The sequence below is a fragment of the Amblyomma maculatum genome, chromosome 1 (genome assembly GCF_055883805.1).
Source record: "Amblyomma maculatum isolate TAMU_Amacu chromosome 1, ASM5588380v1, whole genome shotgun sequence".
NCBI lineage: Eukaryota > Metazoa > Arthropoda > Arachnida > Ixodida > Ixodidae > Amblyomma > Amblyomma maculatum.
Genome location: NC_139344.1, coordinates 154,905,183 through 154,928,159, shown reverse-complemented (window position 1 = coordinate 154,928,159; position 22,977 = coordinate 154,905,183). Strand labels below are relative to the sequence as shown.

At 43.3% G+C, this 22,977-nt stretch overlaps 1 protein-coding gene across 2 annotated transcripts in view; it reads left to right on the top strand.

The window, feature by feature from the left end:
* Positions 1-22,977, top strand: part of LOC146204683 (transcription factor A, mitochondrial-like) — a 51,222-nt gene that overhangs the window by 5,663 nt on the left and 22,582 nt on the right. For both annotated transcript variants that reach the window (XM_084589393.1, XM_084589392.1), the window contains exons 3-5: positions 1,746-1,816; positions 1,899-2,048; positions 13,224-13,319. In XM_084589393.1, coding sequence (XP_084445519.1) covers positions 1,746-1,816; positions 1,899-2,048; positions 13,224-13,319 — 317 coding nt within the window. The remainder of the gene's footprint in view (positions 1-1,745; positions 1,817-1,898; positions 2,049-13,223; positions 13,320-22,977) is intronic.

Here is a 22,977-nt window from a genome sequence, read left to right as displayed (position 1 = left end):
CATGCGACCTGCCTTTCGCCCATGTAATTTGCCATGATTCAACTGGTTCAACCCCGCCTCGTTTTTTCGCTTTTTTTTTTCTTTTTTTTCTTTTTTGGTTTTCTGATTTAGTGTGGTGGTTATCGCACATTCATGCAGGCCAAAGATTATAAAAGACTGCCTGGGTTGCTTTTCTGCTCATTAAAGTTGGAAGTTGCGCCTCTGTCCTTTTGTGTCTTTCTTCCTGTGGTATTTCTTCAGTGCTATAGAAATCAAGATCATGTACCAACTAACCTGTCAAAAAGTCCCTCTTTCAGACCTGTATCATGACTGCTGGGCAAACTAGCGGCGGACACACATCAAAGCCACTTGGTGGCTTTATGTATGTCTGCTGCTTGCAGGACCCCGTTTTGTTGTTTGTAAATGATGTGTGTGCTCTTGAATGCATTTTGTATAGCTTGTTCACTTTTCTAGTTTTGTTTTTTTGCTTTCTTTGTTTCAGTAGCTATGAGGGCAGAACATATAACGCTGAAGATAGAGTCATGTGCCCTGTCGACCAGAATTTGTGAATTAACAGAATTTTTTGTAATGTTAAAATTTGGCTCTCTTTGGAACCTTAACTGGAGGCTTAAATTTTGTCAAAACTAGTAAAAGTTCTTTCTGTGTGGCTTGTAATATTTTGAGTACCAGGGCAGTTCTAACAAAGGCGTGACGTTCTAAGAGCGTATCTTATTGCACAGTTCAAAAAAGTATATCCTCAAGTCTCTTGTCATAAGATCCTTGTAACGCATGTGTATGCACATGTTCAATGATTTCTGTTCCTGAAGTTGGCAGAGAACTCATTTTTGTACTGAATGGGAAACCGTACTATGAGGGCCATTTTAAGTTTGGAAATTAAATTTTTGGCTGAATTTAATATTGTAGTCCTCTTTCAGTTAATCAGCATAAAGATTTTACAGCTGCCAGGCATCGTGATAACGCATTTCATGCTGATATTACCATGTTAATCTGTCGTGTGAGTTGCACTGGTACAAGGTTGTCTGAGGTGTATGTCTATGTAACTAATCAATTTGGGTAAAATTTGGTGTGTAGAAATGGAATGCACATCTTACAAATCATATTTTTACATCTAAGAAAATCAGTGTTTAATCCTGTATATCTGATTTGAGTTTATTACTGACAAGGTGATATGTGTATTACAGCTAATGAACAATATCTGTGCAGCATTTGTCACTCCTTTTAAGTTTAGATAGCTGTATTACAGAGTTGCCAACATAGTACTTATGTAACAGCCATCACAGGTTTTCAGTCCTGAGGGAAGTCTGAGATCGGGCAACTTGGACTGCATGATGGGACTTTCTGTGAAATCTTCAGTTTCTTTTCTGCAGTGTCTTGAAACCTTATTTTTTAATGTCAGGCAATATGATACTTGCAATCAAAGATCCTATTTTGTTAGGGGAACTGTCAGTGGCTCTGAATAGCCAGGCTGCCAGGCTTGTCTGCAGCTGGCATAGGCCACTTGCAACAGGAAGTAGTAATGTAAAATGTGAAGGGCGATGTTTATTTGGTAGACACTTCTGGTCTTTTGACTCAGGCATTCCAGCTTATCTTGCACATGTTCTTCAGCAGTACCTTAGTGCCAGGGCAGTTTACCTCAAGGAAGCTAATGTCGTAGTTGTAAAAATGATGCAGTATATGTTAATGAAGCTGTTAAAATCGAGTTTTTACCTTATTTAATTGTTTTTTTTTTTTTTTCCATTTTACAGCACTTACACCCACTGAAGTCATTAAAACAGTCGCAGGAAAATGGAAAACAGCGGATGAAGTTACAAAGAATGTGAGTAATTTTAGACCACAGATGTTTATGTGGAGATGGCTGAGCTCTGTTTCTAACCACACTAATATTTCAATTTTTGTAGAAATATGCTGCCTTGGCTCGTGAACGCTTCGAACAATATGAGAAAAAAAAAGCTGCCTATACTTCAATGCTGACCGAGCAGCAGAAAGAGGCGCTTGCTGAAGTCAGCCTTGACAAGAAGTTGAAAGTCAGCAAAAGGAGGTTGAATGATGTGAGTATACAGATGTAACTGAGTGGCAACTGTTCCACTGGCAGGTTCATTTTGAAGAAGAAAATAGTGTGTTTTGTAATTGCACAGTGCTATAACTGAATTCTTTTTTTAGCATGTACGTTTCATGATGGTGACTTCTCTCTATGGTCACACTTGCCTTCAAATACACTCAGCATTCTTTGGTGCATAGAACAAGCAAGGACACTTTAATGCATAAAGTCCTTTTGTCATGGATGTGTTGATCCCTTCTGATGACAATTTTAGTCGAAGGAAAAAGGTAGAGCAATGTTTAAAAGGAAAGAATATGCATGTCTTTTTGTCATGGATGTGTTGATCCCTTCTGGTGACAATTTTAGCCGAAGGAAAAAGGTAGAGCATTTCTTTTTTTTTAATGTTAAGGGAAAGAATATGCATGTTCTGTGGTTAATTTCATCTCAAGAATGAACACCGCAGCTATCTGATGGAATTTTCACTGTTTAACATTGTCATGACCAAACAGCAATGCGTTTTGTTAAGTGTCCAGACATTTTTGTGGTAGACAAATATAGTTTTAATGAAGTATGGTTGTGTAAACATACCAAAAAACGTGACAGACACTTAAGCATAAGACTGCTGGTGTGAATGAATTCGAAAGCATTACAGCCCCGAGGGTGAAATGTTTCCGAGCGAGGTTTTCGACATGTATTAAAGGTCGTTCTGCTAGTATTGTATTTGGTGTCTGCACATGCATGCCTACATATTCTATGTAGACTGCCACGGTTCATGTGGCATCTGGAAACCGTATTTGGCAAAACTTTGGTTTGAAAGCATACAGTTTGAGGTACATATGTTATTGTTTTGAACCCCCGTTTAAGACTAGCCTCTGACTTCATCATCATCATCATCATCAGCCTGACTATACCCACTGCAGGGCGAAGGCCTCTCCCATATTTCTCCATTTAACCCGGTCCTGTGCTAGCTGCCTCCACTTGACCCCTGCGAACTTCTTAGCCTCATCCGCCCACCTAACTTTCTGCCGCCCCCTGCTACGCTTTCCTTCTCTTGGATTCCAGTTCGTTACCCTAAGCGACCGTCGGTTATCCTCTCTTCGCACTACATGTCCTGCCCATGCCCATTTCTTCTTCTTAATTTCCACTAGAATGTCAGTAACTTGAGTTATTTCTCTGACCCACTCTGCACGCTTCCTATCTCTTATTGTTACCCCTACCATTTTTCGTTCCATAGCCCTCTGAGTTATCCTCAACTTAAGTAGAACCCTCTTGGTTAGCCTCCACGTTTCAGCCCCATAGGTTAGCACAGGTAAGATGCAACTGTTGTATACTTTCCTCTTGAGCGATACCGGTAAGCTGCTAGTCATAATCTGCGAGTGCTTGCCAAGTGCGCTCCATCCCAATCTTATTCTTCTTGTTATTTCTTTTTCATGGTCTGGATCTGCGGTTACTACGTGTCCTAAGTAGACATATTCGCCTACTACTTCCAGTGCTTTGCTACCTAACGTAAACTGCTGTTCCTTCCCGAGGCTGTTGAACATTACCTTAGTCTTCTGCATATTGATTTTCAAGCCTACCTTTCTACTTTTCCTGTCTAGGTCATCAATCATTATTTGCAGTTCATCCCCCGATTTACTTAGCAAGGCAATGTCATCAGCAAATCGCAGATTACTGAGGTATTCTCCATATACCCTTATCCCTAACTGCTCCCATTCCAAGTCTCTGAATACTTCCTCTAAGCAAGCTGTGAATAGTACTGAGGAGATCGTGTCTCCTTGCCTAACACTTTTCTTTATGGAAATTTTGTTACTTTCTTTATGCAGAACTATGGTTACTGTGTAGCCACTATATATATATCTTCCAGCACTTTCACGTACGGCTCGTCTACCCCCTGATTTCGCAATGCCTGCATCACCGCCGAGGTTTCAACTGAGTCAAATGCTTTTTCGTAATCAATGAATGCTATGTGCAATCACCCGAAACGCTTTACGACTTACGGTTGCATCCTAATTTTGATACAAAAGTCATGAACACTGGCCCACGTAGAGGTAAATCATTGGCAAGTATATGCGATGAAAGACATGTATAGGATTTTCTCGGGCCATAGTGGCTTCAGTCGCAGGTGGATGTGGATGCATGCAGTGATGCATCAAGGATGGGGGTTTGCTGTATGCATCATGATAATGTCACCCTATTTTTCTTGCCATTGCTGGGCCATGCCGCCATGACTCGTCTAGCAGTGGTTGCCATGACCGTCTAGTAGGCACGAACAGGGCCGCCAGCTTTTGTCATTGTGGGACAAGTGATACTTTCATATTAAAAATCTATTTTAGAGCATAGTTATTACGTGCCCATTCCTGGCTTGAGCAGTGCCGCCATTAGCATAACAGGTGGCCAGCTACCCTGGGCCACCCTATCACTATTGGCACTCTAAAAATGCAGGGGCCAACACAGGTAAAGATAGCAAGAAATTTATTGTTGGAGTTTCTTCTAAAAAAAAAAAAAAAAGGAAAAGAAAAAAAAACCTGCAGTACTCTGCATGCATGGCCAGTGAGGGCAGAATGAGCGAGCGATCTGAAATGCGGTTAAAATACTGTTGTATAAATCATTTGTTTGAGAATTTAAACCACATATGCAATCACACACTTGATGCAAGTGGCCGGCATATATTTCGTGAAACAACGATGCCACGGTTGTGAGGGTGACTGAACGTTACTGGTAGTCTACATTCCCATTCTTGCCCCAATATAGACTCAAAAGGCTGCCTCGTCACAAAGGACGTTAATGTTTCACAGCAGCAGTTATTTTTATAGTGGTTCACTTCTTACAGCAGTTTCAGAAAAACACATACTAACTTAGTTACCTCTGCTCGCTTCCTCTTCACTGCTGCCCCTTGTTATAATGGCGGTTTAGCAGGTGGTGTGTGCAGGAAGATCATCGGCACAGCATCCGATTTCAACCACTGCCTGCTACCCATGAGGCCAATTCCTCTATCAGAAGCATCCTTTGTTGGTAGCAGTACCACATGAATGTTCTCTACAGGACCAGTTGGGGCACAATATAGCAAAAATCCTTATGTCACGGAGCTGTTAGTCCTTGGCAAGTCGGTGGTAAATCACTGTGTTGTTTTTCATTGAATAATTCGTGCATCCAACAACACAACACTAGCTACCACCATTGCTTCAAGGAATACTTTAAGTGTGACTTAAAACTACAAAACAGTGATTCCACGATCGATGCTGCTTGCTAGTAAGCTATCATCTGTGTCTGGGTGGTGCCAGGCTGTTTCCGAGTAGCACCACCGTCCCCCTGCCCTGTCAGGATAAGCTGCGAACAAAAGGCTATACCTGTGAATGCACACATATTTCTAGGAACAAGCCGCATGCAGTAGAACCACTGTATTGTCACCATCGTCTGCGCGACGCTCTTATTAGACTGACGTCATCGAGCACAGTGTTGGCCGTAAAGACTTTCTATTTGGCAGTGCGGGTGCCGAGTCCCTGGACACTGTCTATAAAATTACTTTGTGAGAAAACTAAAGCGTCCTCAACTATGCTGTTTGGCACACACAACCTTGACAAACCTGTGGAGTTGCCCTTTAAAAGTGAAGCTTAGGTGTCTCCTCAAATCCCCTTGCTCAGGTAAATATCCAGCAGAGTAACACATAAAGAAGAGAGAAAAAAAAAAGAACAAATGGATTCAAACTACTGCTTTTCGTGTTATACATTGTGTCACAGAACTGGCAAGAAACAGTGTGTTTAATTGCAATCTTTTTCTTTTTTTTCATAAAATTTCACTGATTTGCTGCTAGCTTTCACTGATTCACTGGAAGCACAGTGGGACTGTGTTGTTAATAGAATGGATGCGTGCTGCCCGCTTACGCCGCTGGCAGTGAAAACGCCAGGTTTTCTGCGGCCTAAAGAGCTGCACTCAAATTTCGTATTACTGAGTAACATAATCGTTGGTGTACCTTTTTATTACCAAAAATAATATACACTGGAGAAGCAGTACCATGCACGATTTACGGCAGACGACTGCTCAGACTCGTTTAAATATGGCTCCAAAAGCTGTGTTCCTGGTATTTAAAAATGACAGATGGGAGTGCCTGTTTGCTTGTTTTTCTTTCTTTTGTGTGTGTGTGTGTGTGTGTGTGTGTGTGTGTGTGTGTGTGTGTGTGTGTGTGTGTGTGTGTGTGTGTGTGTGTGTGTGTGTGTGTGTGTGTGTGTGTGTGTGTGTGTGTGTGTGTGTGTGTGTGTGTGTGTGTGTGTGTGTGTGTGTAAATTTTACTTTAAAATTCAGTTAAGGTGTGTAAATTCAGGTAAGGTGCAGCAGCGATAACGTAGCGGTAGAACATCCGCCTCATATGCAAGAGGACCGGGGCTCGAAAAATCCCGGTGCTGCGCAATTCTCCACCAGATAAGAAAAAAAAAATCCGTGTGTCGATGGAATTTAAAACAGGTTTGGGGTGCGACCTTCTGCCAGTAAACACCTCCGGCAATGCACTCCCTCACCAGAACAGGAGTTGGCCACTGTGGTGCAGTAGTTGGCCGCAGCCTCCCATGACTAGTCCTATAAATTCCCGGTCCTCAGTCACCAGCGGCTGCGAGGAACTGACCACGGTGGCGGTCAGACCTGTGACGCAGCAGAGGGTGCCAAGAATTCCCGGCTCTTCTAGACAGGCCGCCATCGGAAACTGATCCTGGCAACGTTTAACGCTAGAACCCTAGCCATTGAAGCTAGTTTAGCAGTGCTGTTAGAGGAACTAGAGGGTATGAAATGGGATGTCAGAGGGCTTAGTGAGGTTAGAAGGCCGAATGAGGCATATACTGTACTAAAGGATGGGCATGTAATGTGTTAACGAGGTTTACCGGAAAGGCGAGAACTAGGAGTAGGTTTTCTTGTCAATAAGTATATAGCTGGTAATATAAATTAATTCTATAGCATTAATGAGAGGGTGGCAGGCATCGTAATTAGGCTTAATAAGCAGTACTATGAACTGAAGGTTGTACAGGTCTATGCACCTACATGTAGTCATGATGACCAGGCAGTTGAAAGCTTCTACAAAGATGTAGAATCGGTAATGTGGAAAGTAAAGACGCAGTATACTGTACTAATGTGTTACTTCGATGCCAAGGTAGGGAAAACCCAGGCAGGAGACCAAGCAGTGGGTGACTATGGCATTGGTTCTCAAAATACCAGGGGGGAGTTACTAGTTGAGTTTGCAGAGCGCAATAACTTAAGAATTATGAATACCTTCTTCAGCAAACGGAAGAACCGGAAATGGACATGGAAAAATCCTAACGGGGCGACTAAAAATTAAATAGACTTCATACTATGTTCAAACCCTGCCATTATGCAAGATGTAGAGGTAATTGGGAAAGTGCAATGCAGTCAACACAGGATGGTAAGGTCTCAAATTAGTCTAAATCTGAAGAAGGAATGAAACAGATTAGTAAAAAAGAAGTCCAGTGAATTAGCAATGAGGGGGAGGGCAGAAGAGCTCAGGATCTCGCTAGGGAATGGATATTCAGCTCTAACCTAGAATGACGACATTAGCCTAGAAGCAGTAAACAATAATTTCAGAGATATCATTACTGAGTACGGTGTAGAAGTAGGCAGTAGGATAGGTAGAGAGGATACCGGTAAGCTGTCTAAGGAAACAAAAGATTTGATTAAGAAACACCAGAGTATGAAAGCTTCCAATCCAGCAGACCAGATAAAATTGGCAGAGATATCAAAGCTAATCATTAAGCGCAAAGTGGCCGATATAAGGAAGTATAACATGGAGAAAATTGAGCATGCTGTAAAGAACGGGCGAAGCTTTAAAGCGATGAAGAAGAAATTGGGCATAGGCAAAAATCAGATGTATGCGCTAAGGGACAAGGCAGGCAACGTCATCACGAATATAGACAAGATAGTCAAAGTAACCGAGGAGTTCTATACTCATCTCTATAGTAGGCAAAATAGTCAGGACAGTAATGAGATTGGCAGTAGGGAAAAACAGACGTTCTGCCAGTGGTGAAGGACGAGGTTAAGAAAGCAATAGAAACTATGAAAAGGGGGAAAGCAGCTGGAGAGGATCGGGTAACTATAGATTTGTTGAAGGGCGGGGGGGATATCGTGCTAGAAAAACTGGCCACCCTGTATACGCAGTGCCTGGTGTCATCGATAATACCGGAACAATGTAAGAATGCAAACATTATCTTAATTCTTAGGAAAGGGGATGCTAAGGACCTGAAAAATTACAGTCCAATTAGCTTACTGTTTGTTACGTATAAGGTATTTACTAAGGTAATCGCTAATAGAATCGGGACAACCTTAGACTGCAATCAAGCAAAGGATCAAGCAGGTTTTCGGAAACGGTGCTCTACTATCGATCATATCCATACCATCAACCAGGTGATAGAAAAGTGCTCGGAATATAGCCAGCCCTTATACATAGCATTCATCGATTACGAAAAAGCATTTGACTCAGTAGAAACCGCGGCGGTGATGCAGGCATTGAGAAATCAGGGTTTAGACGAGCCATACATGAAAGTGCATGAAGATATGCAGGGTGTTAGAGGGAAGAAAAATTAATTTTAAAAAATAGTAACATACAAACAATATTTGCAGGAACACACCCTCTGCATAACTTGCTGCAACATGTCTGTAATTGTGAGTGTAATTAACAAAATTTCATTTACTTTTAAATTGTCGTAGTTGGATGGTTAATTCCAATGGGAAGTTTGATGGCGTAGATGAGGCGATGCCAAATTAGTTTTTGAAACAAAGAAAAACTCATTTTCTGGAGCCATGCAGCTGGATGAAATCTGGCGTTTTTTTCCACGTGCAACCAAAATTTAGTGTACGAGGAGCGCCGGAAGTATGGCGCAAGCGCAATGTCCGCTGGTGATGTGTCGTAATAAATGCAGCGCTCAATTCGAAACGCGTGTGCTAATTTCTCTGGCTAGGGAGCCTAAGCGCTCGAGCTTAGATCGCATCCGGCGTTATAGCCTACTTCGCCGCTCGGCGTGAGGAAAGGATAGTCATTGTAGGCCGCAAGGACATCCGTTCTGAGAGCCTCGATGGGCTGAGCCACAGTTTTATTTTTGTATTCGCCACTTCTGTTATGGCTGCCCGGCGAGCTCGATTTGAGTTGTCATGATGCATTCATTTACTCATTGGTTTTAGGCTTCAGCATGAAAGAGCCCCGCTGCATTTTTTTCCTTCGACCTTGCAATTCCCGGACGGAACCTTTCCCAACCAAAGCATTAGGCATGGGAGAAAAACAACCTGACCTTCTAGGTCACCCAATTTCGCCTCATTGAATGCCTTCCCCAGCGGATATGTTAAGAAGAAAATTTTCAGACTTGACAGAAATAACGCAATGCATGCCAATATACCAGCACCGTTTCATGTTCAACAGCAATCTGCACACTGTCACAGAAGTGTGGTGCGTTCCTTTCACAAAACTAGCGAGAAAATCAAAAAGATAAAAAAAGCTCCCTCCGGAAGTAATCTAACTGGCACAGCGCCAGGCCAACGTTTATCAAGGCTCTCAAAATCGGCGTTCCTATAGCTGACGATGGCTATCCTTTCTTTTACATCGAGCAACAAAGCAGACGATAATGCTGGACGCGGTCTAAGCTAAGCTGCGAGGCTCCCTAGCCGGGGAAATTAGCACACGCATTTTGAATTGGTCGCTGCATTGATTACAACACGTCATAAGCGGATGTTGCGCTTCCGCCACGCTTCCGGCACTTCTCGTGCGCTCAGTTTCGGTTGCGTGCGGAAAAAAGCGTCGGATTTCCTCGCGCTGCAGGGCTCTAGAAAATGAGATTTGGCATCGTCTCATTCACAGCATCAAACTGCCCATTGAAACTAACAGCCCAACTATGGTAATTAAAAAGTTAATTAGTGGTTCTTGTTAACTACATGAATAATTAGAGAAGTTTTGCAGAATATTATGTGGGCCAGGGCAGGGAGTGTGTTCCCGGAAATATTACCTTTGTATTGTGTATCGATTATTTTTTTTTAATTTACCTAAAGTCTTCCCTGTAACTCCCTGTATATATAGTGGCTGCACAGCAACCATAGTTCTGCATAAAGAAAGTAACAAAATTCCTATAAAGAAAGGTGTTAGGCAGAGACACAATCTCTTCAGTACTATTCACAGCTTGCTTAGAGGAAGTATTCAGAGATTTAGAACGGGAGCAGTTAGAGATAAGGGTAGATAGAGAATACCTCAGTAATCTGCGATTTGCTATTGACGTTGCCTTGCTAAGCAGCTCAGGAGATAAACTGCAAAGAATGATTGGTGACCTAGACAAGAAAAGTAGAAAAGTAGGATTGAAAATCAATATGCAGAAAACTAAGGTAATGTTCAACAGCCTCGGGAAGGAACAGCAGTTTACATTAAGTAGCGAAGCACTGGAAGTAGTAGGCGAATATGTCTACTTAGGATAAGCAGTAACCGCAGATCTGGACCATGAAAAGGAAATAACGAAGAATAAGACTGGGATGGAGCGCATTTGGCAAGCACTCGCAGATTATCACTAGCAGCTTACCAATATCGCTCAAGAGAAAAGTATACAACAGCTGCATCTTACCTGTACTCACCTATGGGGCTGAAACATGGAGGCTAAAGAAGAGGGTTCTACTTAAGTTTAGGACAACGCAGAGTACTATGGAATGAAAAATGGTAGGGGTAACATTAAGAGATAAGAAGCGTGCAGAGCGGGTCAGAGAAATAACTCAAGTTACTGACATTCTAGTGGAAATCAAGAGGAAGAAATGGGCATGGGCAGGACATGTAGTGCAAAGAGAGGATAACCGATGGTCGCTTAGGGAGTAACAAACTGAATTCCAAGGGAAGGAAAGCGTAGCAGGGGGCGGCAGAAAGTTAGGTGGGCGGATGAGGTTAAGAAGTTTGCGGGGGTCAAGTGGATGTAGCTAGCACAGGACCAGGTTAATTGGAAAAATATGGGAGAGGCCTTCACCCTACAGTAGGTATAGTCAGGCCGATGATGATGGTGGTGTGTAATATATACTCATTTTTTGGCAGTTTTATTTAATTTAACGGCAAATTGTCCCAGTTGTGGCCCTTTTGTAGCACATTATTCCTTTTGTTTTCTTTTTGTATTGTTTCCCCAGCTTTTTGTCTCTTAAAATTAATTCCTCCATATTATTGTGCTTCATCTTCGTAGGAGCAGTTGCGGAGCAGATGGGGATGAGAAGAGGCAGAAGTCGATTTGTGATAGCAAAAAAAAAAAAAAAAAAAAAAAGAAAAAAAAAAAGGAGTGAGAAATAAGTAATGTAGTGTGTGTGGCTTGTGGTATATCATAATGGTATGGGTACAGCAGAAGCCTCAGTAAGAGCATCTTGATGCAGTGGTTTTTATGGTGCAAAGCAAAGACAAAAATGTGAGACACACACATAAGTGCTATTGTCTGCTTTATAAAGCCCCTACACCAAGATGTTTTAATCAGTAGTAAGAGCAGTTGTAGTGGCCTAGTCTTTCAAAAACAGCCACCCAACTGCTGTTATAGAATCAGTTAAGCCACTTTTCAGGTTGCATTGTCGCCAGGCTTTCTGTGTCGGTGTCTTCGTGGTAGGACAGAACAGTAGTGAGTCACTGAACCAATTGTCTGGCGGTACTGCTCCAAAACATCAGTTTGGCCTGACACCATCCAAGTTGCCTCTTATGATGCTGTCACGCATACACGAAAGATTCAGCACCGTGCTTTGGGTGCTGTTATTTTTTATCATCTTAATTAACAGTGCTGTTGGGGTATATGGAGGGCATGCTTCAGTTCTGCAAAATTGAATGGTTTAGAAGCTATTTTCAGTATTTCAATTAATTTTGAAATTAGTGCTATGTACAATATTGTGGTGACCGCCAATGTTCACTACACAGTTAAGGCAGAATGAATGAATGAATGAATGAATGAATGAATGAATGCAAAACATTTATTAGTTGAAGTAGTTGTTGGAGCTGTTGCAGGTGGGACCCATAATCTAGGGCCCCACTGGCATCTGCAGACCTTTTTTGGCAATAGTGAGCAGCATCTCCTGGTCTTCCGGAATGACTAGCTTGCTTCATCTCCCACTGCTCCAAGTCCATATCAGACTGTGGTTATGTTTGTGTAGACATGTCCATGTGGTATGGTAGATGAAAATAGGGGTGTTGCTACACCAAGGAGATGCAGATATATTTAGTGTTTGGTGGAAGGTCCGAACTTGCCACAGATAGGCTTGTAGGGTGAGGGGTATATGCACCTGTTGAGACAGAAATTTTTTAGGTGTGTGGCATAGTGAGTGGTTAAGAGGTAGAGCTTACGATAAGGAGGCCAGAGAGGTATAAGACACTACAGTAGAAGAAAGATCCTAGGTGGTGTTGGATTTTTAAATTTTTAAATATTTGGTTCATTGCTGAAACACCCTGTATGATCTTTGTTTATGCCTTTAGCTAAAGGAAATTTTGCTAGAAAAGCTTGATGTAAGCAAGGACTATTCTTATCACTCTTATCCAAATTACCTTGAGCGTTTGCTTCTTTTAATGCGAAAGCACTTCTTTGCATCCAAAGTCGAGTAGTCGAGTGTGGGGTGTCAACTTCGAAGGGACCTTGTCAGCTTAACATAACTGTGAAATGAAAGAAAAAAAAAGAAGAAAAATGCAGTGGAAGCGCCCTCTAACCTAGGCATTTCTCATGGAAAGTATATGGAACCTCATAGCTATCGCCACAGCTGATCATGCTGCATGTTTTATGGCCTCTCTCTCGTGCTGTGCATTGCATTTTCATCAGCTTCCACGTGTGCACAGTGAATCCAAACACACCACAATCGCATTGCCTTCTCAAGGTGCATTAAATGTTAGAGATGGTTTGATTATTGGACTTGGCCAACATTCAAAATTGGGTGGCGAACTCCCAGAAATGACTGCACATTTTGAAAATTGAGGACGTTCAAAACTGACTTGGCCCACACCTGATATTTAGGTGGACCACCACCAAAATTTGGTAGAAAAATTTTTAAGTATGGATAGACAGTCGAGATTTCGGCGCTTTCACATAATACTATGTTGGTTGATGAAGTCAAGCTGTTGGTCATTTTTTTATGCAATGCTTCAACATATAGTACTTTGTACCAGTTGGCTGATGCAAAGCTCTGTCTTGGACTTATTTTTTATTTAATTTTTTTCTAGAAATTAAAAGAGCTGGACAGACCCAAAGGGGCCAGGTCAGCTTACGTACTGTTCGCCACCGAAATGAGGAAGAAGCTGCAAGATAAACCTGCTAAGGTGTGTTTTTGTTCTTTATACACTCAGTGCCATTGCTGGCTTCTAAGCAATTTTACTGCAATGAGAGTGCATGCAAAAATCATTTTTGTCTTATGAAAAGAAGACACCTAAACTTTATGAGGGGATCTGACTTTTGTGACTCCATAGTTGCAGTGCTGCTCGTTAATGAAAGAGGGAGTGCTTTCTGATGCCTCCTCTTTCAGTTAACGTTAGGGGAATGTGAACATGGAAATTTTTGAATACGAATTGATTATGAGCATAGGAGAAAAATTCTTGTAAATATCGAATCAGTGAAAAGGGGAAAGGAAAAATTTTTAAAATTGCGAACATTATTCATTTTGTTCATTTCAAAATTATATGTGGCATTTGCAAATAAAATTAAACGAATTTCATAAAAATGTAGACCCTACTGAAAAATTTAGCATGAATTTTATACAGAATTCCATTTAACCAGTTTCTGTACTGAGAGGATCTGAATGAAAGCTGGTGGAGCTGTCATATCACTGCTGAATACAATAAACTAATTAATTTGGCCTTTAAAGAACCAGGAAAAACGTCTGAAGAACCGAAAGCTCACATTATCGAATGGGCCTGAAGAAATTGTATAAAACTGCATTTCAGTAATTTTATCTGATCAACATCTTCATGATGGTTGTCTACATTTGAGATGAAATCGAAACGAGAATGAAATTTTTTGCTCAGTTTTCTCGAGGGCTTCGCTTTTCACACTGTTGGGAAGGCCCTCTTCACAAAAGGACCCCAATATCGTTTTGAAGATGCTTCACTGCACAGTTTCATGCAGTAAAAGTATAGCAGTGAGGTGAAACTGCGGTGAACTTGGTAATTTTCACATATTCGGAAAATTGGAATACTGGTTTTTCGAATGCGAATTGAATAACAAACATATTCAATTCGAAATTTCTAATATTCACACAACTCTAGGTAACATGTGTCAACAGGCCTAACAAAGTTCTACAGGGTCTTGAATATTTGGGGGCTGGGATTTAAAAAACTCCTATGCAAAATCTGCTGCCCCATTCGAGCTGAAATAACGTTCACAAAGTAGCAAAATATAGTCTACGTTATCTGATAAATGATTCAGCATCGGTACTTGCCTAGATTTCCCGAAATCGAGAAAAGCCTGCTCTCGGTGGCATGCACAATTTTCGCAGAAGAAAGTCGAAAAGCTATTTTGACATGATACGTCATCTCTCGAGCATTGAGACAAGCTCCATCCCGGCCGTTGGCGCGCTTGCCTCGCTGCCCGACAGATTACGCACCATGTCAAAATAGCTTTTCGACTCTCTTCTGCAAAAATTGTGTACGCCGCCGAGAGCAGTTTTTTCTCGATTTCGAAAAATCTAGGCAAGTACCGATGTTGAATCACTTATCAGATAACGTAGACGATATTTTGCTACTTTGTGAACGTTATTTCAGCTCGAATGGGGTAGCAGATTTTGCATAGGAATTTTTAAAATCACAGCCCCCAAATATTCAAGACCCTGTACTTGAATGCTATTCATTACACTGGTGAAAATGCAAGAACTTGCAAGTAGCTTGGCTGGAATTTGCTCTGTTGTGATATTGTAGCAGTGTTTAGTCATGCCTCTCATCAAAAGTCATAGTGAAAGTGCTGCTATAGGAGAGTGCTGCCAGTTTTTGTTAATATTGGTGTTTTGTTTAAAGTGGTCAGTAATTTTTTAAAACTAGCTTTTTGAATTGGAAGAGCACTTTCTTCTTTCTTTGCATGGTATTGTTAGCGGTGTAGTGCTGCAAAATGCCGATAAGCAGTCAACTTTATAACTATTAACTGATAGACTCCTTCTTTATAGTGGAACTTGTAGCTTACCGTAAGCAGTATCCACATCAGTTTTTAGAATTTAAAAGCGCCATTCCCATTTCCGCGGCAGTGCAAGTCATTTAGAGCACACATGTGGCCCCTAAAGTTGCTTGTGCTGCAGGGGAGATGAGAATGGCACTTGAAAATAATTCCTCTGTTAGCTCTGCACTCCAGGTGCTGCATGGGAATGTAGAAGTTATGGCGCCATTTGCATTACAGCCCAAGCTGCCGCTTATTTGTTTTTTTACCTCTTTTGTTTTATTTCATCTGTAGTGCATCAGTCTGCACCCCTTTTATAACAAAATCTGGTATCACTCCACCAGTGGCATTGCTGAAGCTAGAATTTTGGAAAAAATGCCTAGAAACCATACGCCATTTCTTCTGCAAAAACTGGATTTGCTCCTACAACTTGCAATTTCTTCTGCTACAAATCTTGCTACAAGAAGCATGTTGTCAGTTCCACCAGAGTTCTATTATACTCACTGGTCATGAAGCCCCATTGTAACTTTATAGGGTAGATTTGTGTGCTGCTAGCAGCAGCTGTGGCGCCGCACTGGTGGCATTGTGCACAAGGCAGTGAAGGCAGCTGTCATTGTCAGTACAAAGTATCATGACGATTTAGTGCGCACACTGAGGCAGGCTTCAAATTCTACCTGGTGTGGTATGCCTGAAGCTGGAGAAGTCATGTGCCTGCTGCATGCATGGGTGTCACTCCGAATACAGGGGTAGTCAAGAAAAAGTGTCAGTGTTCTGCCTGCCTAGTGACAATGCACAGATGGGAAACGTGGAAGTGCACCACACCAACGTGTAAAAGTGATGTGAAAATTGCACTCTGAGCAGCCGGGCTTGATGTTCAGCTTATTTTTTGCCAGTTAGTGCACCATATGTGCTACCTTGAACGATATGCAGCCGGGCACCCCACCCCGGCTGCCTGTGTAGTGTCACGTGCATGTTCAATCTGCGACAGGGTTCTACGTGCATGAGGCTATGTATGGGCACCGTGCAGAAACACAGGGGCAGCACTCGCGGCGAACAGGCAGCGCCACGAGTGAGCACCGGAGGATTTTCGTAGTGCGCGCCCTGCCCAGCTTGAAAAAGGCAGTCTACGCAGCAAAATGATGGCAGTTTCAGCCAGCTGGAGTGACATAGCAAAGCACAAACAATGCAGGTGCCACACGACACAAGATGGAGAAACAGGGACGAGCCCTGGCCGCCCGCTGAGCGTTTATTTCTAGGCTGGAAACACGAGAAACAGAAGACAGGAGAAGCGCGCACAGTTGGAAAAGGCCGAGCAAAAAAACGAAGGGAGTGGGGGGTAGGGGGCGTAAAAAACACGATAAAAATGTTTAAAAATACAAAAAACATTTGTGGCGAGCACCCCTCCTCCCAAGTGGTACAGCTTCACAAAGGCCAGCCTCGAATGCCCCAAGCTGAGCTGGCTGAGAAAAAAAAGAAAAGAAATAAAGCTTCGGGGAATCGAGCGGCCGAGAAGGATGGAACGAGTATAGGAGAAGGATAGGAATGAATGAAGCTGGAGCCAAAAAGGAGAAAAAAGCCTTAAAAAAAAAAAATGCGACAAGCCTGAAAACTCCAGAACGCGATTACCAGGGCCTGAAAATGCCACAGGCACTTACATTATGCAGACGGCTTTTGAAGAGCTTTAGCTGTTTTTCTGGTGAGGTGGTTGCCACTTTTCTCGACGATGAAGGAAATGACGGCAGATGGCACGTGGTCGCTGATACAGCGACACAGCTATGAGAATGTAAACTCTCTTACAGCACAGCACAGCAAGCGATCTACGGTTTTAATACACGTGCATGTCTTCCTCTCAATCACATGTCAGAATTGTAGAATGCCTAACTTTCTCATTCATTGAAAGAATGTCCTGCCTCAAATCCCGACTTGAATGCTAGTTTTCTTTCTTTCATATATTTTTTTTTTAACGATCCTTTTTGCCTCTTTAATGGTACTTTCAAGTCCTCTGCCACAAAATTCAGTTTTGACAAGGGAATGGTAACAGGTGGCAGCCAGCCGCTCGACCACTTGTTTGGAGCAGGATCAGTTCAGTTCAGTTCAGTTGAGTCGTTCAGTCATGTTCGACTCTTCGTGACCCTATGGACCATATCACGCCAAGCTTTCCGGTCTCTCACTATCTTCCTAACATCACAAAACTTGATCTGCAGCGCCTCGAGAATGCCATCCAACCATCGCGTTCGCTGCCTACCCCTTCTCCAGTAACCCTCAACCTTTCCCAACATCAAATCTTTCTCCAGCGACTCCTCTCGTCTCATCAGATGACCAAAGTAGCTGAGCTTTAACTTTAGAATTTGACCCTCCAATGAGCAGTCAGAGTTTATGGTCGACAATATCGACTGATTTGATCTGGTCATCCAAGGAACTCTCAAGATTCTCCGCCAGCACCACAATTCAAAGGCGTCAATTTTTCGGCGGTCAGCCTTCTTTACAGTCCAACTCTCGCATCCATACATCACAACTGGAAAGACCATAGCACGAGTTATACGGATCTTGGTTGGCAGACTAATGTCTCTGCTCTTTACTAGGTGGTCAAGGCTAACCATTGCTCTCTTTCCCAGAAGCAGGCGTCTCCTAATTTCATGGCTGCAGTCTTCTTCCGGGGTAATCTTGGAGCCCAAGAGCAGGATAGCATGTAATGAATACAAGATCTGTTAAGAGCATCCATAAATAAGTAAAAAAATATATATATATTCATTTTTTACTTACTTTTTTAATATAGTCTCGATTAAGCAGTATGGCATGAGATACAGCTCATTATTCGAGGTTCAACAGCTCAGTAGAAATCAAAATGTCGTCAACACACAACTAAAATGAATAAAACATATGGAATGGCAGACAGAATCACATCTACAGAGGGTGAAGCGGACAGCTGGTACTTCGACATCAGATAGGGAAGCTTTTTTTTTTTTGCATATTTTCATTTGGCTTGCATTACATTCCAGGAAGGCAAGGTGCTCATCTACGTAAAAGTTTACAGTTAAAAGTGCAGACTTTAGTAGAGGGGGTGAAAAAGGAAAGGATGGCAAGTTAAAAAAAAAAAAGCTTAAAGCTAGCGGACGGACAAAGAAAACCGCACAAGAGGAGAAAGAAAGTAGCGGCATAAGCGGGGGAAAAAAAAAAAAAAAGGAACGAGCTGAGTGGAGGAAAAAATAATGAAAGCAAGCAAGCAAGCAAAAAAAACGTTGCCAAGCCAAATTTACGAAGCTGGGTGCAAGACATAGTAAATGCGCAATTAAAATGCTCCTTTCTGATTGGTTACTCTCTGCATTGTACTGGTGTTTATGTAAGCTATCGTAGACAGGGAAATATAGACCACAGGACAGCTTAAATAAAAATTATGCAATGATCAACTGCATCCACGAGCGCTGCCCACTGGGCGCGCACGGCGGACCCAGTAGACGTGCGTTCCACTTGTTGGGCACGCCAATTGGCACCATGCAGATAGTGCTGATGCCTATGATTTGCCCAATTTCTTTTTATATATATATATATATATATATATATATATATATATATATACATGTATATATATATATATATATACATGTATATATATATATACATGTATATATATATATACTTATTTTAATTTTTTTTTGCGGGTTGAGAAAGGATACTAATGCAGGTGAAGGTAGTGTGTCCTCTTTCGGGAAACATGCTTCACGGAAAATCTGGGCGCGGCAAACCCGGGCATGATTGCCAGCTCACTGCTCGTTGAACGGCAGCAATCCAAACTTAGCGTCACTTCGCTTCGTAAAGCTTATTCGGGGACTTGTAAAATATTTTATCAGGCCAGTGAAAATGTGTGCAGCAGCAGCAACCCAGGGACTGCAACCTAGCAATTCATTTGTGACTATAGAATGCCGTGAATGGAAGGAATGAACGACGAACGCGCTCCACGCACAGCAGATCCACCGCGTCTTCGCTGCACGGCCGGGCGCATGGGTACAAAAATCTTGCTGCCGCGAGGGGAGCGTGGGTTGCGCCGCGAGTTACTCCTGCACGGTGCCCATATACAGCCTATATTTATCTTGTGTCAATGATTGCAGTTTCTGCTCACGTACAGTACTTTTTTAAGCAGTCCCTGGTTTCTAACTTGCGAGCAACGCGATTTTGTTTGCATTTTGTATTTTGGAAATTGTGCCCGAAGCTCTCCCTGCCATTCCTTGCTATTGCTCCCCTTTATGCTTCTCCTCGTCAGCCTGTCCTTGTCCCTTCTATTTCCACCGGCCACCTGATTTCCCTAACCAGGTGCCTATGCAAGCTTTTTGAAAAAATTACAAATCGTCGCCTGCTTCATTTCCTTGAATACAATGGCCTTCTTGACCAACACCAACCTGGAAATAGGGCTTGGTGGACAACAGCTGATCAGGTCATTGCATTTGAGTCTTATGCAAGGGATGCTTTTGTACACAAGCAACATTGTAAACAATCTGTCTTTTTCAACCTAGAAAAGGCTAGTATTATCCGTGACCTCCTCTCTCTCTTTCTTTCTCAGCATTACAGGGAACATGCTGAAAACTATCAAAAGCTGTTTGTCTGATCGTACTTTCAAAGTTTGTGTTGGCAATTCATACTCAAAGCAGTACATACAGGAGAACATACCTTGAGGTGTTTCTCAAGAAGGTGTTCTCAGTTGCACACTCTTCATGGTCAGAATGAACTCTATAAAAAGCTTGTTGCCAAAAACCACTTCTTACTTTGTATACGTTTATGGTGTCCAGATTAGCTTGAAATCTTGCAGTTTGGCCATCTGTGAACGACAGGTTCAACTAGATGTGAACAAACAGTCTAGCTGGGCTGATGATAACTGATTTAAATCGAACTCCGAAAAGAGTATCTGCAGACTTTTCTCTAAGCTTCGTGGCATCAGACCTGACCCCAACATTACACTCAATGATCAGAGCTTTACCGCTGAAAAGCAACACAAATTTCTTGGCATAGTAATTGGTGAAAAACTCTCCTTCATTGCACATATAAAACATTTGCGACTAAGATGTCTGAAAGCAATGAACCTGCTAAAAATCCTGTCTCATCAGTCATGGGGCGCGGACCATAATTGCCTCAAGAGCCTTTTAAAAAGTGCATTTCTGTCACATATTGATTATGGCTCGGTAGTCTACGAGTCAGCGTCAAGCTCTGCTTTTAAAATGCTCGACCCAGTGCACCACCTCAGCCTTCGTCTTGCCATAGGCGCTTTTCAAACTAGCCAAATGCTAGCCTCTATGTCGAGGCAGACCGATAGTCACTGCATCGAAGAAGAGAATTTATCGGTATAACTTATACCTCAACGGTGCTGTGCCAACTAGAGCATTCTTGCCGTCGGCTTCTACTTGACACACCTAGCGCACAACTGTTCTCGAGAAAACCATCACTAACACCGCTATACCCGATCAGAGTATCCACGCATATTGAACATCTGGACATCCCTGTTGCCAGTCTTCATACAATATTCATAAATGACTTAATTCCTCCTTGGGAAGTGTGCGCTGTTAACTGTGACCTATCGTTCCTTGAAATGGGGAAACATGTGTCCTGTATTACAATACCGCAGCACTTCATGTTACTTCAGGCAAAGTACATGTGCAATGAGGGCTATACTGATACTTCAAAATCTACTCGTCTCTTGTGCAGCACATGAACCACAGTTTTCACAATCGAAAACATTGAACAGACATACAAGTATATTCACTGCTGAATGTCATGATATTCTGTTAGCTGTGAGAGACATCGTAGAAAAGAAAATATTGTCAGGCTTGTGAACAGAAGAGAACAAAGTGCAAAAAGAGGCTCTCCGGGATAGAAGTGGAAGAAGAGGAAGCTCACCATCTGTTGGCTAGCACATCAGGCTAAGGTGCAGAACCATTCTGCAAATAAACCTTAACAGTGTGGTGGAAGGTGCTGAAAGATCACCACGGATACCTCTCTACCTCGTTCGAGCCGACGACTCGCTGGGCTCCCCCCTTTGACACCCACAATGATTCAAGACGGCGATGCACGGCAGCCAGGTCCAGCGGCACCCGCATGGCAGCATTACTGTGAGCCGCGGACCTTTTCTGGCAAGGCTGGCGAAGACGTGGACGACTGGCTCACCAATTACCAGCGGGTGAGCAAGTACAATCGCTGGGATGCCACTGTAATGCTGGCAAATGTTGTTTTTTTCTTGGACTCCACAGCCCTGACATGGTTTGAGAACCATGAAGCGTCCTTAACGAGCTGGGAGCGTTTTGAAGAGGAGATTCGGAATTGTTTCGGGGATACCACGGCAAAACGGAAATGCGCTGAGCAGACGTTATTCCAGCGAGCCCAAGGGCCTGGTGAAACATGCACAATGTACATAGAAGAGGTCCTAAAACTCTGCAAAGCGGTGGATCCGAGCATGTCCGACGAAGACAGAGTTGGCCACCTCTTAAAGGGCATCGCGGTGGACGTATACAACTTTTTAATTACAAAAGAAAACTTGGATTCTCCCACGGCCGTGATCAAGCACTGTCGTACGTTCGAAACTTTAAAGCTGCGTCGCATAACCCCGAAATTCGGCCGTCTGCCTAACGTGACCACTGTTGCAAGCGTGGATTCTCACGAGCATTCACATGAGCCCCCGCATTTGGCCGACATGATTCGCCAAATTGTCCGTGATGAGCTCTCCCGCCATCAAGATGTGAACCGCAGTGCAATCCCCTGTGATAGCTGCTCCCTGCAGGCAGCTCCCATCCAGCGCTCTTCTTGGCCTTCTACCGCTCCTCCTCCCGTCCGTAACCACCCAAACGACTCATATGGCCCTGCTCCCCTAGCTCGTACCCACTACAGGGCGCCACCTCCTCCGCAACAACCCCAGCGGCTGGACTTTGTTGATCGCTTCGATCCTGTTACCGAGGACTATTATTTGGACCGTGCTCGTGAACCACCCGTCTGTTACCGCTGTGGTATGCTTGGCCACATATCCAGATTCTGCCGCCGCCGGAACCCGCCACCACGCTACCAGCGCCAATGGTGGAATCGCCATTCTACCGTGAGTCCAGAAGTCCGTGACCCGACCTATCCCCCTCCTTCGGGCTCCTACCGTTACGTACCACCACGCAACGACTCACCGGTTTCTGATCGCAGCCTGACTCCTCCTGCCCGCCGCTCCCGACAATCGCCTTCTCCCCGCCGTTCTTCTCCGCCACCGGGAAACTAGCGTGTGCGGCCGATGGAGGTGCGGTCGCCAGGTCATCGATATTGCCAATTCCTCTACCGGTCGTTATGTTGAAGAACCGCTTGGAAGTGTTAGTGGATGGTGTTTGTGTTATGACCTTAGTGGATACGGGTGCTGCAGTTTTCGTGATGAGCTTAGATTTTAAGAACCGTCTCGGCCGCAAAATTATGTTTGGTTGGGATAGAACTGTCATATTTCGAGGTGTAGGGGGAGAATCGTTGGTTCCACTTGGTATTTGTTATGTAAATGTAGCGATGGCTGGACACGAGTTTAGAACTGAATTTACGGTGCTCCCTCGCTCTACGCACAACGTTATTCTAGGAGTTGACTTTTTACAGCAGTGTGGCGCAACTCTTGACTTCAACAGTGGCGAGATATCAATAAGCCCCAGCCTTCGATCGGCCCTCATAGAAGACTCGCCGCGGGCTGTCCAAGTGTTTTCTGTCTTCGAGGATACCGTCGTTCCGGCGATGTCCGCCATCTTCGTCCCAGTTGTGTCTTCGGGCGCGGTTCCCAATGCCTTCGACGCTCTGGTGGAACCCGCTTCCCTTTCCGGTGCTAAAAAGAGTGTGTTGGTGCCCCGC